The 19,222-nt window shown below is 46.5% G+C and overlaps 1 protein-coding gene across 1 annotated transcript in view; it reads right to left on the bottom strand.

Annotated features, from left to right (window-relative positions):
• Positions 1-349: 349 nt before the first annotated feature.
• LOC121453660 (serine palmitoyltransferase 1) overlaps positions 350-19,222 on the bottom strand; it is a 45,242-nt gene continuing 26,369 nt past the window's right edge. Inside the window, exons 7-15 of the mRNA XM_041660585.1 lie at positions 16,384-16,513; positions 13,318-13,407; positions 11,162-11,269; positions 10,093-10,188; positions 9,318-9,414; positions 8,418-8,472; positions 6,844-6,961; positions 3,393-3,466; positions 350-1,701 (exon numbers count right to left, since the gene is read on the bottom strand). Coding sequence (XP_041516519.1) covers positions 1,608-1,701; positions 3,393-3,466; positions 6,844-6,961; positions 8,418-8,472; positions 9,318-9,414; positions 10,093-10,188; positions 11,162-11,269; positions 13,318-13,407; positions 16,384-16,513 — 862 coding nt within the window. The 3' untranslated portion in view covers positions 350-1,607. The remainder of the gene's footprint in view (positions 1,702-3,392; positions 3,467-6,843; positions 6,962-8,417; positions 8,473-9,317; positions 9,415-10,092; positions 10,189-11,161; positions 11,270-13,317; positions 13,408-16,383; positions 16,514-19,222) is intronic.

Raw genomic sequence — 19,222 nt, 5'->3', positions numbered from 1 at the left:
TGTTTGTAAACGTCTTTGAAAGCTTTGTGTCCTCTCTCTCATCCAGGCTTCCTTCCCTACCTGAGGACCAAACCCAGGGCCTTATGCTTGCTAGTACTCTCCCACTGAACTAAGTGTCCAACCCTTGCTCTAGCATTTTAAGAGTCCTCCTTAACCAATGTTTAAGTTAGTAGCAACCTAAGAACCTTAAAATAGTATACACTCTTTGGTTGAGCAGGGAAATGCGACTAAGAAACTAAATTATTTTCTAAAACAGAAGGAAACCACACAGGGAAAATGAATAGTGCCTCAGACTTGCAGAAAGGTTGAGCTGAACATGTAGCTATACAAACAGACTCATTTTCAGGAATAGGCTCTTGGAGGTTTATTTCACTAAAAACCAAACAGAGCAGACCCATCCCCGACAGGACCGTACCCTCACAGCAGCAGCAATCACAAGGCACGTATGAAATAGAAACATTCAAAATGTCACAGATCACTTAAACAGATGCCGATCCACCGTTAACATGGATGCACATCATAAAATGACATTTAAACGACCCGATTCCTCTGCCTGCGCAACAAGAGAAGGAATGACGGCCTTCCACGCACACGCTCCGGCCTTCCACACACACGCTCCGGCCTTCCACACACACGCTCCGGCCTTCCACACACACGCTCCGGCCTTCCACACACACGCTCCGGCCTTCCACACACACGCTCCGGCCTTCCACACACACGCTCCGGCCTTCCACACACACGCTCCGTGGCACATACCACAAGCCTTTACACCACTCAGCATGTTCGCCAAGGAGAACAGCTGCCAGTGTGCAGCTCGGAAGTCACCTTCAGAGCATCCCTGTTTTTCTGAGGCATCTGGACTTTAAGGATGAAAGAAGTTCTTATTTTCCTCAGCTTAGGAAAAGCCCACGGTTCTGTGCTCCTGGACAAAATCACCATGAAACAGACATCTGATATATTCAAAAATGCCCAGGGCATGATTCATATTTGGGGACCAGAATAATCCTCTTCCCAAAACTGACGAGAGAATATTAAAAATATAAAGTCAATTACACAAAAATAAACAAATGTTCAATTCAGATTATTGCTTAGGAAGCACTATGAATATTTTCAGTTAGTGAAGCTCAGAAACGATAACATCAATAACTAGTGCATAGAAGGTTCTGGAATTCAAATACATTATATGAAATTTCTAACTCACAGGAAGTGTTCTCCGCAAGCAGTCACCACTGAGGGACTTGAGAAGATTCAGCGGACTCCCTCTCCCACAGTAACTGTGATACCCGCTGAGTTCCTCTTAGCTGAGGAGGAGTGTTTATCAAATCATTACCACAGGCGGGAGAAGGAAAACTGAAGCTCCGGTTTAAACAAATATACATGACAGAGAGTAAAGCATCCAAACAGACCAAATGGCACACTGTACAGTTACATGTTGTCTTCTGTCTTCCTCTACAGTCAGCTCCTGCATTACAAACAAATCCATCCATTGATTAAGGCTGTGTACTCAAGCCACAGCTGCACCACGGGGCAGCAATCTACTCCCTGGCAAACTGGAGGTCTCCAAGCAGTTCGGCCTGCAGGCGATGTGGCAGGAAGCATGGGGCAGCCTACAGCAGCACAGCCTGGGCAGCCTCCCTGATGGTGGACGCAGCCCTCTCCAGCTCTTCCTCTGTCTGCTCCACTGTGACCACAACCCTGATGCTGAGAAAGACAAAACACAGTGAGGTGGGGTCACACGCCAGTGCTGGAGACTGTTACAGTTCTTCTGGAAGCCCACCCGTGGTCCTTCCACCTGCCGCTGCTTTCCTACCGTGCAGCAGCAGCAGCAGCAGCAGCAGCAGCAGCAGCAGCGAGAGGTTATCTGCGGCCTAACACCATCTCTGTGGCCATGGGCAGAAGCTATGCCTCCTGGCCGTCCCCCTCATCTGCAACTACTCCAAGGGTTTGTACTGTGCTTCCCAGTCTCAGTGGGCAAGTCCTCTGAACAACCTACCACTCTAAGCAGTCCTGCCCCAAAGCAAGAAGTCAGCATTTCTCACATCAGTGACTGCCTGGTTGTTCTTGTTTAATAATTCAGCTGGAAACATGAATGCCCACATCAGAGAGAAAAGCAGACATGTTCAAGTTCCTTAGGAAACAGAAGCTGATGAGGCAACGCTCCTCCTGTCCTCTGCCAACACTGGCTTTAAGCACCAGGCATGGCCACCAAGGACACAGAACAAGTGTGTCTCCTGTCTTAGCCCTGTGCACTTACAAGGAAGCAAAGAAGCACAGGGATGGTGGACACAGACAGGACAGAGTTGGAACTTTAACTCTTTTTGAGCAGTTCTTGAGTGAGCTCAGTCCTGATGAAGCCTTCTGCATGTGAGACCCCTCCACCCAGTAGGGAGTCTGTGCCCAGGTCCATGGCATCTTATTCTCTGTGCTCCAGGCTGTACCTGGAGGTTTTCAACCACTGCACACCCAAGACAATTAGTGTCTCATCTGCTGAAGAACATGGTGCCCACCAGGGTCCTCTTGAGCCCAGGGTGGGACACATGCCAACAAACCCTCTACAAATCTCATCCAGCTAACACACTCAGCTAGAGCAGTGTAAGGCTTATGAGCTCGGCATTAGCCCACAGCGTGGAAACATCACATACAACAACTCGACTTTATATGAGACTCCTACTAACATGAGCAATCAAATGCTTATGGGAGAGCAAGTCTGAGGGGAAACCATCAGAAGCTAGGAACTGTCTGCACTGACTCTCCGAGGTCAGGGTGTCACCTGTTCTAGGAAGTCTCCATCGTGCCAGTCTCCTCTGTGACCTCTGACCTAGGACTTTGGTGTCAGGGTGTGCACTTCCTCTGAACAGCGTAGGCATTTTGAGGGCAGACTTGTGTCTCAACAGCCTATGTGCAAATCCCCTTCTCCCCCTTGCTTTGCAGTCCTGAAGTAGCTTTGGGGTCCACAGCATGACGCATCCAGACTCCCACCAGGACAGCTAGGAAGGTGACCACATCCAGGTTGCTCCCTGCCTCGAGAGTGTCTCCATAGCACAAGTTAGGGTTGGACTCCAGCTGTTATTAGTCGCCAAGAGTCTGTCGTCAGATCACTCTTGGGTCTCCAGACGACCCTTCCAGTCACCTAGGAGGACACTCAGTCCTGAGATGCTTTTCAGGGAAAATGAAAACCATCTAGTTGAGAGCAAACCCATGAATGTGCTGTACTATAAGGACATTCTTTTTTTTTTTTTTTGTTTTGTTTTTTTTTTTTTTTGTTTTTTTTTTTTTGTTTTTCGAGACAGGGTTTCTCTGTGGTTTTGGAGCCTGTCCTGATATAAGGACATTCTTATCCTGCAACAGTCTGTAATGTTTCCCAATACATCTGTGCTTTAACGTTAACCAACCTTGGAGGAGGAAGGCATTTCTCGTCCTTGTCCAAGTAGCGTGCCTGAGTCAACGCAATGCCCTCGTTCATGCACTGCAGGGAGAAAGGGGTATTAACAATCCAGACTTAGACCACAGTGCAGAGATCTACGCTGCCTTCAAAGTACAGGCTGTTCATAGTTCCACGCAGAGTTCTAGGAGACAAAGCACATATGCCCCCACTGGACTCTCAAGGTGAATCCTTCCTTTGGACTCAGACCTTCTGTGATGGTGATGTGCTAGGCTATGGAGTCTGGTAGCTACAGACCCTGTGTGATGTCTGAACACTTGGGAGAAAAGACTTGGCTCCCTAGAACTGCAAATCTGATTCTACACACTTTGACCCATTTTTCAGTTACACAGACATAGAAGCTAGAGACAACATTTCACACAACATAGAGTGAGGACCCGGGGAGGCCAGGAGCAAAGGCCCATGTGCAGACAGTGTTGGCAGGACTGCCTCAGTGAGCAACTGTAGGAGGACAGCCACATTGAGACCGTCCATGGTTCCATCTTGGCAAAGACCTCCCAGGTCCCAAGAATTTGGCACTGAAAACAACTGTTCTGAGCTGTCCTGTGCATTAGGCACCCACTGATTACCTGTCTAACTGAAAAGACCTCCACTGTACACAGGAAGCCCAGACTCTCGAGCGAGGCGGCAGTATGTACAGACAGAGTTCCTTTTGGGTGATGGCAAGTTCTGGAATGAGACAGTGAGAGCTGCAGAACCCATGAATACAGCCTAGGCCCCTGAAAGGCAGACTTCCCAGGGTTCTACTGGCTGTGTTCCCTGTGGGTGCACGTGCACACTTAAGTGCACACATGGTGCACAAGGGAAGGCTGAGTCCCTCAACTGCCCATCAGTAAAAGCATCATCCCAAAGAAAGGTGGCCACAAGCTGCAAGGAAAGATGGAATACCATGCAGATGGCATCAGAGCCGTGCGTTCACTTCAGATCCAGGGAGAGAAATTGGAAGTGTGCCATCATCTGGACATCTGGCCTGGCTGTGTGTCTAGCCTGGCTGGTTAAGAGACATCACAAACCGGAGCTGTTGTGAAAACAATGTCCTGACCAACAACTCAACATAAACCTGGCGAAAAGTTCTCAGGTCTGCAAAGGGTAATGCTGTACCCCAACTCCTTCTCTAAATACGGGGGGGGGGGAGGGGGGGCAGGGGCAGGAACTGGGAAGACTTAGAGTGGAGGCTGTGAAGAAGGTATGAGGCTCTCCTTCCAGGCTGGATTTCACAGGATGATTTCCCAAGATAGCCAGTGACGTAAGTAAGAGCCTGCAGCCCACACATGAGCTTGGGAACTGTTCAAGGCCTTGCATCCTTAGTATTATTTGACTCCTGTGTGTGCACACGTGTGTGTGTGTGCATCTGGAGGTGAGAGGACAGCCTGGCTGTTCCTCTGCACATACCATCCAGCTTTTTGAGACAGGGTCTCTCAGTGGCCTGATGCTTACCAGGTAGGCCCAGCTCTTCAATGCTGAGACCACAAGTGTGTGCTGCTATGACCGGCTTAAAACCAGAGTGATTGAAATCAGATCCATACAGCCCGAAGTGTTGTGATTTGGATGAGAACAGACCCATTGGCTCCCAGGTGGTGGAACTATTTGGGAAGGATTAGGAGGTGTGGGCTTCCTGGAGGAGGCATGTCACTGGGTGTGGTCATTCCTGCTATTCATAGTGTAATCTCTGCCTCCACTTGTGGATTAAGATGTGAGTTCCCAGTTATTGCTGCCACTGTGCCTTTTCTCCACCATTATGGACTCTAACTCTCTGAAATGGCAAGCGCAAATTAAACACTTCCTCATAAGCTGTCGTAGTCGTGGGGGTTTACCACAACTATAGAAAAGTAACTAACACACTGAGTCCTCTCTCAGGGCCCATCTTTAGGTTTTCTTCTGAGAAGGTTGGTGCAGGCAGTCTGCTCATGCCCACTGCATGCACATGAGCCCGGGTCTCTGAAAGGCAGCTTCCCTGTGCTGGGGAAGAGAGCAGGGTGGGGCTAATAGAGAGCAGATTTGATGCCATGAGGGTCACTCCAACCACGGGCAGTGCACAGGCCACAGGCCAGGGGAGAAAGGAAACAATGGGCTCCTTTCGTGGGCCCCAACAGAGCCACACAGCTTTTATAGGGCCTCTGCTCTGTGTCCACTGACGTGGTCCTCCAATGCGAGCAATCCTGTTGAAAACAGCAGACCCAACAGCCACATGGATGCAATGGAGTTCACTCGAGCTGCCCTGGCTTGTCTGTTTAGTTCTTCTAAGTGTGTGCACCTGCTTTCACCTTTGTGTAAAAACTCCAAGCACAAGTTTATTTTCACATCTATATATATACCTAGGGTAAAGTACTGAGGTAGTGAAAGGCTAGAGGGATGCTCTGTCCTTCTAAGGAAGTCTGTCTTTGCTCAGGCCTGCAGAGCTGAGCCTGTGTGTGATGTGTCCTTTTTCAGTCAGGCAAGTACTGCCAGCCTGATCATCACGCTCTGACGTGTGTCCTTAATTATGAATTTTAGATTCTGCTTTTTTGTTTTTAATACAGTGGAGGCCAAGAGGTTGTTTACCATGTGCAGCTCTGCACAGACTCACTCCAGATCACACAATTAAAACATGGTAGAATGAAGGATGGCCCAGGAAGCTTAAGCAACCACTAGAGGTCTTGACATACCAGCTGCACACTGAATATCATGTGACCAGCCAGTGGTATTGTCTCAGGGCAGTAACAGGGTAGAATAAACCTTTATTCCTCCTCAAGACATAAAGGGCCAGTGCCAGGTTCCACAGGGAGGCTGCATGACTCCAGATGTGAACATCCCCAGAGCTGTAGCACACTGGAGTTCTGTAGCACACTGGAGCAGGAGCCTGAAAAAAAGGCAGGAAGGCTGCTACTGATGGGAGGAGGGGCCAAGCAACTATGCAGTGAGCACATAGAACAAACTACTTAGCAGTAATTTATAAAAACAAAAAGTGAAACACTGGTAAACTTAGTAAAGAGTTTGGTCAGGAGCAGTGGCTCACACCGCAACCCCAGCACTCAGGAAGTCGAGGCAGGATGACCTATGAGTGCGAAGTCCAGCCTAACTACACAGTGAATATCAGGTCAGCCTGGGGATGACAAGAGAGGCACCTTAGCTCAGAAAATGCAGACACTGAGTGGAAGAGTGTTCTGCAGGACTGTTCAGGAGAGAAGCTGAGCACAGACATACACAGGAGGCAGCAGGTTCACAACTTCAGGAGTGAGTGACGCAGGGGAGAGAAGACCGTTAGCCAGCACTTCAGACACCATGTGAGCTCAGCAGGGCTGTCTGGAGGGTCGAGGTGACCTGGTGACCATCTCCTCCTGGCACACCCCACCGTTTGCGGTAGGGAGGTATTCCTGGAAACGAGGTGAGTAGTGGTGCTCACTACACAAGGGCACACTTACTTGAACTATGATTTCCTGAAGCAGCTTCATGTCCTTCTCCCGAGACCCAGTGCTCTCTTCCAGCTGGAGGTGAAGTGCTGGGGACAGGGGCTCCCCCACCACTTTTAAACCAGAAATGCTGCAGAAGCAAACAAACATGATATCGGGACCCTGCAGGCTCACAGAGATCCCACACATACACAGTGTAACTGTCAGAGCAGGGGTCGGGGCTCAGGGCGTCATGCTTGCCTAGATGGGTGAGGCCCTGGGTTCAGTCCCCAGTGCCATACAGAAAACATAATAAATAGATAAATACTCAGCCCTGTCAAGGCCCCTGGACTAACAGCAGAACTGGGGATGTGGAAAGGAGCTACACTGCATGGCAGGATTCCATCTTGAGAAGCCGTGTGTTGGGCAGTGCCTCCCAGTCCAGGAAAGGCCTGTGGTTGAATGGTTGAAAGCTCCTGTCCATGGGATGTTGTGGCCTTCTCAGTCTCCTATGAGCCTGGGCATCACTGCTGCTCACCCTACAAGGTCCCTCTTCTCACAGTCCCTCAGCCCTGGGGTTGGTCCCCCAATCTCTTCACCAGATATACGCTGCTCTCTTGTTCCCAAGAACGCTGTCCATACTGACTTCCAGATCACATTGCCTTTCTGGAGGGACCTCTCTTGGGACCCACTTCCAGCAGGACATATACCACCATTTCCTATGACTTGTCCTGTTGGTTTCCTGCAGGTCTGTGTACTGTCACGCTGCCTTGCCTATAATCTAGGCTTCAGAATGTCATAGAGACTTGAAGTGAGAACATTATATTTGACTATCAACAATAGGTTTAGGGGGTATGATTGTCTTATCTGTGTGATTTGTTTTACATCTTCTGCACTTTAAGAATTTCTTCTTAGAGTAACACACAGAAACCTGCTGTCGGGGAAGAGGACAGATTCCCTTCTGGTAAATCTTGTCTTTTGGAATGAGCTGCAGGGCAGCTCTGAGTGGTCCTCAGTCAGGTTCCCTTTCACCCGTGCTATCCAGCTCCTGGGCACAGCTGGGATGCAGGCCTGTGTGAAACTGGGCTCCCTGTTTCAGTTTGGCTGCTTTTGCTCAGCGCCTTGTTTTTAGGCCCAGGTTTCCTCCCAGGATGAAATGAATCCCCAGAAAAGATCGAAAACAATGAGAGATCATTTCCTGTGGAACCAAAATCAGCCTGAAGATTTCATTTTCTTTCCTAAAAAGACCACTCATGACTAACTTTAACTTACTAAGGGTAGCATGGACAGTAGGGCTCAGGACTGTCCAGTACACAGCACAGTGCCGCCCTCGCTCTGGGGAGACGAACCACGTGCCCCTGGGTCACCCCTGAGAGCAGCTGCGGCTTATTCTCCTCCTGGTTGGTAACAGTGCCCACTACACACCATGGAATTCTAGAACAAGGCCTTGTCTTTACGGCAGCAGCAAATGGCTGGTCCAGTTATATTGAAGCGGCCTGGACTGAGATTTTGCTTCTCTGGCTGCAGTGTGGATGAAACTTCCAGAGCCCATAAAACTCAGAACTGCAGTGCTGCTGAGTGGGGGGAGGACGCGTGTTAATGCTCACCCTTGTAGAGATTCATGGATGTGTTGGCATTTCTTCTTTAAAACTGCAAAAATGCCTGCATAGAAAAAGGGTGATGGCTACTTAGGACATTTGGTGGGACCAGCTCGTAACTTCCTCTACACGCCCCATCTGTAGTCTGAAACACCGTGAATGCTCTCGACGTGAGCAGACATTCGGCAACCACACCTTGAGGGTCTGGGCTTCTGACATCATCAACGGCTCCTCCTCACTGGTGCTGCCAACTGGCCAGACCAGGGACGATGGCTTCTGAACCCAACTCAGGCTCTTGTCCTTATCAGGATCTGCAGAGTCCCGCTAAGTTCTCAGGGTGCCATTTACTCAGTCTCAACTCAAAACAAGTGGGCAGCAAAGTAATTTGGGGGATGTTTTCCTCTACTCAGGAAAAGCTCAAAGTGAAAGCCATGTGACTGGGAGTTGGGGCCTGACACCCTCCTGGTGTGCGCGTAAGTGCATGAGTCATATCTGACCCTGGGAGCAGACATCTCTGTTGGAGATTCAGAACTGACGGCTAGGGAAGGCCTCTTCTTTCCTACTTCTTTCCACACTCAGAGCTAAAGCTCCGTGCACAGTCCTGAGGCAGGGGTGGCTTCTCTGCCGCCATCTTCCCACAGTGTCAGGCACTGGTAAGAACACCCACTTAAATTCTGGGGTGAGGCATGGTTCGGATCTTGATGTTTCAGACTTTGGAATATTTTCAAAGACTATTGGTTGAATTTGAAGCACCCGTGCTCAACAAGTTTGGATATTGGTTTTTGTATTAGGGAACATGATTTTGAAAGTAATTTAGAGTTTTGTCTGATAAACAATTCCCTAATGCTAATTCTTCCAGAAAGCAAGTTGGCACCACAGTTAACAGAACCAGACATTACAAGGTTGTACCTGGATTCTCCTCCATGATGTTGAGGGCCTCGATGGCGGCAGAAGCTAGTAGGGGAGGCAATGACGCTGAAAAGCAGTATCCTTGGCCAGAGAGCCGCTAAGGAGAAACAAAATAAATAGATAATCTCTCTCTGGAGAGACATTTGGAAGCTACTACATAGCCACAGGCATCTGAACAGCAAGCACACTGAGTGCACCAGGAGGGCAGCTGAGGGACAGTGTAACAAACCCAAGATGCTGTCTTGGAGATAGGGTCCTTATGTATCTGTAAACACTTTGAGCTATGCTTTAAAAAAAACAGGCTTTTAAGTAAAAACAGTGTGGTAAATTATGAGTTAAAGTGTATATAAAGCTTGTACTGGAAACATCATTCTGCAGTGACAATGGTGGTGTGGGACCATGGTCTGTATTCTGTCAATTATATTTTAAATAGACGCTGATTGGTCAGTAGCCAGGCAGGAAGTATAGGCGGGGCAATCAGACAGGAAGTAGAGGTGGGTCAATGAGAACAGGAGAATTCTGGGAAGAGGACACAGTCCTGACCCGACCACAGAAGAAGATGTAACTGCCCCACTGAATAAGGTACTGAGCCACATGGCTAACACAGATAAGAAGAATGGGCTAATAATGGGCTATATAAATTATAAGAGTTAATAAGAAGCCTGAGCTAATGGGCCAATCAGTTTAAAGTTAATGTAGAACTCTGTGTGATTTCTTTGGGACTTAATGACTGCAGGAACTGGGCAAGACAAAAACCTTGACATCGAAGCATCACCTGATGGTCAACCACGAAAGACCTGCCGCAGCAGAAGCCCCCGACAGATGCGAGAGCATTTTCCATGTTAGCGCTGATCAGGTCAATGTCGTCAATCTGCCAGGAAAAACAGAGAGCAATTCCCCATCAAGCCCTCTGGGGATGGAGGTTTCCCTCAGTAAATTCCATGCCATCCTTACATTCACTATGCCCCTACCCACACCCATCTGCTGATGTCAGCTGTCAGCTAACTTCATGTAGCTTTACTCTGTACCTTTTTCTCTGGGGCAGGGCAGTGCTGGGGTGCAGATAACTAAGGGGACTTTGCATTTTACCATCAACTGGGTCATACATGTAGCAAAACTCACCACCCACATTTGGAGAAAAGGCACCCTGTAACTGTACCCTATAGTGGCCAGCAAGGTGCCTATCACCAGCCTGAGGCACCAGGAGCACAGGCCAGGGCACTTGGTCTCTGTGGCTCCATTTCCCTTCAGTGAAAGAAAAGGGGCCAATGCTATCCCAACTGTTTAAGCTTTAGTTGCTTTGCTGAAGCCATTTTTTGGCAGTATTTTTGACAGCATATATTGTGTGTGTCACAATTATATATTTAATACGTACACACATACTGTCACCTACACAAATGATATATATATATATATATATATATATATATATATATGGTGCAACTGTACATATGTACTTCCACAGATTATATGGGGAAATTTAAATACTAAACTGTCTTCTAAAGGACTATGGGAACCCTTTTTGTTGTTGCTTTTTGTGTGGAGCATCTTTTTATATAGTTCATGAAGGCCTCAGTTTCCCAACTGCTGCGATTACAGGCATGTGCCGCCATGTCCAGCTCCTAAGGAAATTCTTAGTGACCTTAATAATACAACACAAAACATGAAGAGTCAAGTTCAACACTTATCCCCATTCCAGGTAAACAAAAATCTCAGAGGGAGGATATGGTATTTGACCGGGCTGCCTAGATCCACCCAGACATCAAAGCCCCAGGAGCCTCTGATTCATTAAAGGTTGTTTCTCATGCCTCTGACAGGCTCCCCACTCTGCAGTGAGAACTCACGCTGATCCCATAGTGCTCCGTGACTCCGCGTCCGTGCTCCCCAAGGACTCCAAACGAAAGGCTTTCCTCCAGAAAGATTCTTGCTTTATATTTGTATTTTAACTTAACCTAGATGATAAATAAAACTGGACTTAATACCACCACCATTAACAACATATAGAAGGTCTTTTGCAGAAAAAAATTAAACTTGTAAAAGTACTGACAGTTGACTCTCAGTATCTATGAATTCTGCATTTGCAAATTTACCTACTTGTTAAAATCTATGACTCTAAAATCAATATCCACTCATCCATCCTTCAGAAGGCTCATGCGTGCGGTGGTCAAGAAATGAGTGAGCTACCTGCCAGTGGGTGCTCGCAGCTGAGGAGAGAGGCCACTGTCCTCTGAAGAAGCGTGCATTTCACAGCACTGTGCCATCACTAGAGATTCTGATGTTCTCAATGTCCCTGCTAATGAGCTTTCAAGTATTCTCAGATGCAGAAAGGATGAGAAATGCATTCAGAAAACGGACGGACATTGGAGAAACTTCCTTCAGCGTGAGTTAGAGAGCTGTGGGCAGGAGTCCAGTGTGAATCAATCAACAGCCTGTACTAGAACCACACACAAACCAGCTGTGTTCTGACCACAGCTCACAGGAGCCCAGTAGCAATGGCTCACCATTATGTCCCTTTGTCGTTGTGTGTGCTACCTTTACAGAATGTAAGTACACTGAATAATGAGAACCAACTGTCCTTTTTCAATCTCTGAAATGACCCAGATTAGAAACAGACAGCACAGGACCTAGTTTTCAGAAGAGAAAAGTTAAGACATTTATGTGTGCAGATGTACAACTTCTCGGTTAAACACTTGTCCAACTACATATAAAAATTCCTGGGAAGTATAGTGGTATTTTTCAGTAGTTATTTTACTTTGGATTTGCAGAAATGTTTGAATGTAAAAAGTTCTATTATATTTATTATTATGGTTCATTCTTCTGTTTTCCTCTTACTTTTATTTATTAATTTACTTTATAAGAGAGGGATCTCACTCAGTAACACAGGCTAGCCTAAAACTTTTATGCTGAACAGGGTGGCCTAAAGACTTGATTCTCCCGTCTGAGTCTGCTCAGTGCTAGGACACAGGCATTGCAGGCGGGCAGAGGCATGGATGGCTTGTTCTTCCTTGTCATTGGGCATAGAAGAAAAATCTTTTAGCTTCTAGTGTTTTAGATGTGTACATATCTGTATTTTGTTCTAAGAATCTTTTTTTTTTTTTTAAAAAAGAAGAAGTCGGAGGTGGATATAATCAAGACACATTGTAGACATGTATAAAATTAATAATAATAATAATAATAATAATAATAATTTGGTTGTTCCAGACAGGGTTTCTCTTTGTAGCTCTGGCTGTCCTGGAAGTCACTCTGCACACCAGGCTGGCCTCAAACTTAGAGTTCCGCCTGCCTCTGCCTCCTGACTGCTGGGATTCAAGGTGTGCACCACTGTGCACACTGTTGCAGAAGATTTGTTTATACTTCGTGAAGCTGTGTCTGTGTTCTGCCTCACCTCTTAAGGCACCTGATTGGTTTAATAGAGGTGAATGGCCAACAGCTAGGCAGGAGAGAGGAGGTGGGACTTTCGGGCAGAGAGAGGAATTCAGGATGAATCTAGGTGTGCAGCAAATGCCAGCGAGACACGAAGTAAGCTGGACATACAAAATGGAGGAGAGGTAAAAAGCCACTTGGCAGAATGTAGACTAACAGAAGCAAACGGTTAACTTAAGTTATAAGAACTAGTTGGGGACAAGCCTATGCTAAAGGCCAAGCTTTCATAATTAATAACAAGTCCCATGTCCTTACTTGGGGGCTGGCGACCCAAAAGGAAAGTCTGACAACAGCACATCATACTTTTATTATTTTTTATAAATATTTCTTATTTATTTGTGCATGTGTGTGCATGCCATAGTTTGTGTATGGAATTGAAGCACAGCTCTCATGGATCAATTCTCTCATTCCACCCTGTGGGTTCTGGGGATCGAACTCAGGTCAGGCAAAACGCAAGCACCTTCCTTTGCTGCGCAACCTTGTGTCCCAGGTATCATGCTTTAAATATGATTATAGATGAAAGGTCTAACTGGCAGATAATCAGCACACTAAAATTAGGACTGACGGGGCTGCTCACCAGTTCCGGAAGAGGACAGATGGTTCCGGTGTTCATATACAATCCTTCCACGACGATGAAACGCCGCGTCACACGGGCCTTCCGAGGATTCTTTAAGAAACGAGACATCTTAACTGTCATAACTCCAAATAGAAATTGTTACTCCCAAGAGCATGTACCTCATAAAGGATTTATTTAAAAGGGGGAGAAGGCCATAATGAATTCAGATCCTATTATTTTGACAGAAACACTGAGAAAAAGCAGCTTTCCTTCCTCAGGCAGATTCTAGCTGATGACCTCACACACCACTGGAGGTGCCCGAACAATGTTAAACAATGTCCCAGTTGGGGACGGTTGGGAGAAAGCCCAGGGAAATTAATGATGAAGCACAGACTCCAGAGAGAAAACATTAAAAATTACACAGCTAGGATTTACACATTTCAGTGTAAAAGGGGAAAAAATTACAAATGAATGAAAACCACTGTTACCACCACCACAGGTGTGGCCTGAGGAGCAGGGAGAGGCATGGATGGTGCAAGTGTCCTGGGAGGTTGATGATAACAGTATGGGAGGGACATAGTGTGTGTGTGTGTGTGTGTGTGTGTGTGTGTGTGTGAATTATACTACTGTATTTTCCTCTGTGTGCTGGTAATCTCTAGCCTTCCTCCCCATCAAAATATAACCAACTCCTCGTTTGCTTTGCCTGCTCAGTGAGTCATGTAAAATCCAAATGTGACCTTGTCTGATCAAATACAAGGTGGTAGACTAGAGCAGCCTAATTCAGACAGTGTGTGTCCTCCTCCGCCTCGTGTCCAGAAGGCCATGAGTCTATCACACCTAAGAACCTGAAGATGCTGCAGGTGTGACAGGCTGAAAAACCAGAGTTAGAACTCATCCCCACATTCCTACTCAAAGATTTCTTACTTGTGCTCCAGTCACTAATTACAACAATGCTATGGGGCCTTTCAGGACCAGCGGCTGCTGTCAGCACAGAAGCACTTCTGCTCTGCAGAGATATACATCCAGAGGTTGCCGGTCTCGCATGACTCGCCACTGAATGCTGCGGTTCACAGCATTTCTAGATGGCAGCATGGACCTGTCAGAATCACTGGTGGAAAGAGGACACCTGCATGCCAACACACAGCGTCCTGACTTCTCCCTCTGAAAAGATATCCTGTTCCCTTAGTTTGGGCAGGGCTTCTTTATACACACACTAGTTAAGTGTTCTATCAATTCAAGTACCTGCTTAGGATTTCCAAATATTCAATGGAAGAGACTTAGGATGAGCAAAAGTATATATGGAAGCTACTAAAGGTTAGTCGTGCTATGCAATGATAGCTCGTCTTTCTTTTGAATATTTATGTGCACATCACTTTTTCAAAATCAGGATTTTACTGTAGTAATTTTAGAATCGTATTTTAAAAAATATTACATTAGGATCATTTCTCAGTTTTACTTAAAACAGTTTTACTTTGTTCCTTTAAAAGATTTATGTTTATTTTATGCATATGAATGTTTTGCCTGCATATATGCATGTGGACGTGTGTGCAATGCCCACAGGTCAGAAGAAGGTGGCATGAGACACCTAGAACTGGAGTCACAATGCTGGAAAATGAGCCTGGATCTTCTGGAACAGCAGTAAGTCTTAACCATGGAGGCATCTCTCCAGCCTGTGACAACATGCCTTTGCTGGAGACATCCCCTCTGGGAGCATACTGCCTCCTCACCATGCTCAGTGCTGGAAGCAAGCTGCTGCCTTCATTTTGCTTTTTACATCACATTGTTAGTACGAGCCAATCTTTGATATAAGTTCTACTCATATTCTAAAGACAGCATCTCAAGTAAGAAGAACTTTCTAATATTAAATGTAAAGTTATTTAATAGCATACTCCTGGCAGAAAAATGAGGTGTAAATTAATTAGTGAAAATGTGAAATTAAATTTCTAAGATACATAACTAGCTTTCTGATTGTTACCCACAGGAGCTCCATAGATTATCTTACGGAAAACACACATGAAATGTGAGCATGACAGCGCCTAGATTCAGCACACTGACTCTGTAGTCACATTTTCCGAACCAGTGTTTATTCTGGTGGTTGGGATCGAGTGTTTAATCAGACTAAGGTCATCTTTCTCGTTTGCTGAAAGAATTAAATCTGTGAAACAATCTCAATTTCAGAATTTCTTTAGCTTTTTCTTAATCGTGTAAATATGGAACACTGGCTGATACTATTCTGAGCACTCAAAGGTGAGTTCATCATATTCAATATGATAATGTGCATATTCGCCAAGTATCTATCACGCAGGCTGACTCCTAAACAAAGACGACAGAATCCTGAGTGAATAATCCAAATGTTTAGAAAAATCTAAATACAAAAATCAAAGAAGGCAGTAAGCATTTTCATCAGTTACTCTAGTTATGAATGAGCTGTTAGGGCAAAGTCCACTTGAAAGGGGGGCTTGAGATGTGACAACTGGGCTCCCAGGACAGGCCATACATCACAAGGTCCTGCTGCAGAGCCACACAGCACCACCATCTCGGCCTTTCCTACCCACACTGCCCGGAAGGTAAGTCAGGATCCTCCCATGATGCTTTAAACACATGTCCTCTGTGCAGCTCTCCAATCATGTCAGGGAGACACTGCCTAATCACTACCACTAGGTGTAGTTAAGGCTTCCAGGCACCCCCTCTTCAGGGAGGCTGTTCCCCACAGGCAGCAGCTGTCTGGAGCTTCAGGAGAGCTTAAGATTTGATAGAATAAGTAAGAATATTCTTACTTATTTAATCTATGCACCTCCTTACAGCCTTGGTGTATTCTAGAGCTCCTACACAGAACTCAGAGTACTATGTCTCCTCAAGGGCAAGCTGCTTCTCTCCCCTAGGCCCCCAAAGAAAGTCGCCTCAAACACCTCCCCCAAATACGACAAGGCTCTCCAATCTGAAATACATTAATAAGCAGGAACTCCCTTACTTAGTATCCAAATGTGATCTGCAGGCCAGTTTTCGGTGACAAATTACCACTTCATCTATAATTTAGCTTCTTAGGAAGCACAAAGAGCTGCACAATGCTCTTCAACAAGATCATACCTTTTGATCTTCAATCTCTTGTTCTTTTAGCAGTCGCTCCAGGTCAGCTACATCATTATGCTTAAACAACTTAATGTCACTGCGTGACGCCTGTAATCCTTTCTGGATAGCAAAGCAGGCCGCACTGTCTCTGCAAGGGGGAGAGGCACCAAATTGGGGTTAAAGGGCCTTGTCAACGTTCTCAGAAGAAGAATGCCTGCTTTTGTACATCGACCTGCCTTTGACCAGCCTCCAATCGTTACCTGAAACACAGCACATAGAGTGTGTTTGAGCACTCACACCCACTGTTTGCTCTTCACCCTGCAAGTCCTTTCCACATGGCTACTTAAAACAGCTAGCCACATCATGACCTCTGAAACCAGGATGCATGCTGTGGCTGGCATCCGAGCTTACTCACATGCTCCTCTTTCTAAGAACTTTGCAGAACGCTGGTGACCTCACCGTCAGTGGCATCTCTGTTTACCTGACTGCTGCATCACTGGCAGTCAGCTGGAAGCACGTAACTACAGACACGAGCACAAGGAACGGTCTAAGCTCACTCACACCAGCTGAGGCCGAGTGAAGAACTAAGCTGTCGGCCTTTGAAACGCTGTTGTAATTGGAACGCTGCATCCCTCCTAGGTACACAAACTTCTTATCAACAGGGTAACAATGAGGCACCCCCAACATTCTCCACTTGGATGAGGAAACCCAAGGGAAATCAAGACTGTCACCATCACCCAGCAGCAATGAAGAAACTCTGACACCCTTGGGTGTCCAGGCTAAACGTGCCTGGCATTTGGAATGACATAGTTGTCTCCCACTTCCCACTTTCCATGTGTCAGAGAAAGCTGACCCTAACAGATAGTTCCGCAACACTGTCATCTGCAAAGGCCATGTTCCAGAAACACAACCAAGTTAGAAGAGGGAAAAATCTCACAATATTTTAAGTTAAGAATTCTGTGGTGGGCCACCTTTATCTACCTTGGGGTACATGTGGCCTGTGGCCAGCAGGCTGCACAGCCAGTATGGACTGGAGGCATATAACATAAAGCCAGGGCCCAGCTGAGGATCACGCCCATCAAGTGTTACTACTGAGAAAACAGGGCCAAAGGTGACCTATAGCAGTGAACTCAAAGCAGCCAGGATAAAAATGAGCAGTCACCAACACACCTAAAACAAGGGACTAAAACAGAAAGCTGAGCAAAACAGAAGCTACAGAGAGAATCCTCTCCTGTGGAGAAAGCGTTCTGAAACATCAGCGAGATGCACAGCGGACCAGAGGGAAAGGACTGGTGAACAGAAAGACACTGAAACGAGTCAGTGTGTGTCAGAGACAGAGAAACAGACAGGAAAGAAGACAGCAGAGCTCCAAGGACTTGGGGGGTAGAGGTATAAAGCAACCTAACATTCATGTCAGTGGAGTCATAAGAGAAAGACATTAGAACCGCTAGCTGACACAAACAAGCTGACGAAAACCCCTAATACTAATACAAAAAGAAAAAGAAAAACTTTAAATCTACAGGTTAAAGACAGTGAGCAAAACTCAAACAGATAAGGCCAAATGAAGAGTCACAGGGGGTACAGTGAAACCCCGAGTCTCTGTCAAATGCACGCACAATCCAACTTGGTTCCAGCCACTCAGCATATGTCTAGATGGCCAAAGGATAGCCTTCACCCATTACAGCATGGGACAAGACTCCATTCATGGAGGAACAACAAGAAAAGCAGAGACACGACTTGGAAGTGTCAAATGGGACAAATATAATGCAGGGAAGTCACTAACTCCCCCCATCCCCTGCCCACCTTCAGGTCTAAGGACAGAGATTTCCCTGGTGGCAGGATATCTCAGTGTGTAAGAGACCTCTGTAAGAGTCAGGATCACCCACGCCAGTTGCACTGACCATGGGCCAGGAGCCCACATCACCTTTAGTCTAGAGCAGTTGTGTTCTTGTGTGCCCCAGAGACGTGCAGGTTTGGGGCCTTATGGTATCACATAGCTTGGCACTGCTGATGGCACAAGTGTAGCACAGGAGGCAGAGTACATCTATCTACAATAACTCTGCCATGGTGGACAGAATCCTGTAGGTATGCCAGTGACTATGAGGACAAGACACCTGGGCCTAGAGACTCCTGATTCATCCCTAAGCAACCTACCGACTATGAATTTGTGACGAACTTGGGCTTGGCTCGCCCTCTAGTGTTCAAAGAGTAGTGCTACATCAGTCCACTTCAGGTCAGCCTGGTCTTGTGGATCATAATTCTCATTCTAGAAAGAGAGGCACCAGCAAAGTCAGTTTGAAAAGATGAGTCATGACTCCTTCAGTGCCCAGGTGAAGTTTCACACCAACAGCATCAAGAGCCTTCAATAAACTAAGACCTTGGGTGGAAATACTGCCTCAGCCATTAAGAGCACTGCGGCTCTGCAGAGGAGCTGAGTTCAATTCTTAACAGCACATGGTGCCTAGTGACCACCCTTAACTCCAGTTCCAAGGGATATGATGTCCTTTTCTGACCTCTGTGGACACTGCACACACATGCTGTGCACATATATACATGCACATATACACATTAAATAGAAATATTAAAAAAACAAACAAGGGGCTGGAGAAATGTCTCAGAGGTTAAGAGCACTGACTGTTTTTCCAGAGCTCCTGAGTTCAATTCCCAGCAACTACATAGAGGCTCACAACCATCTGTTATAAGATCTGGTGCCCTCTTCTAGTCTGTAGGCAGACATGCAGACAGAAAACTGTATGCATAATAAATAAATCTTTAAAAACAAATGACAACAAAAAACCTCAACGTCACCACCCCCCCTCCCGAACTCACTACATCATAACAAGGTGCCAGAAACTGA

This window comes from Microtus oregoni, unplaced genomic scaffold, assembly GCF_018167655.1.
Source record: "Microtus oregoni isolate MIOR12 unplaced genomic scaffold, Mior012 000011F_ref0000422, whole genome shotgun sequence".
Lineage (NCBI taxonomy): Eukaryota > Metazoa > Chordata > Mammalia > Rodentia > Cricetidae > Microtus > Microtus oregoni.
This window is presented reverse-complemented; position numbering and strand designations above follow the sequence as displayed.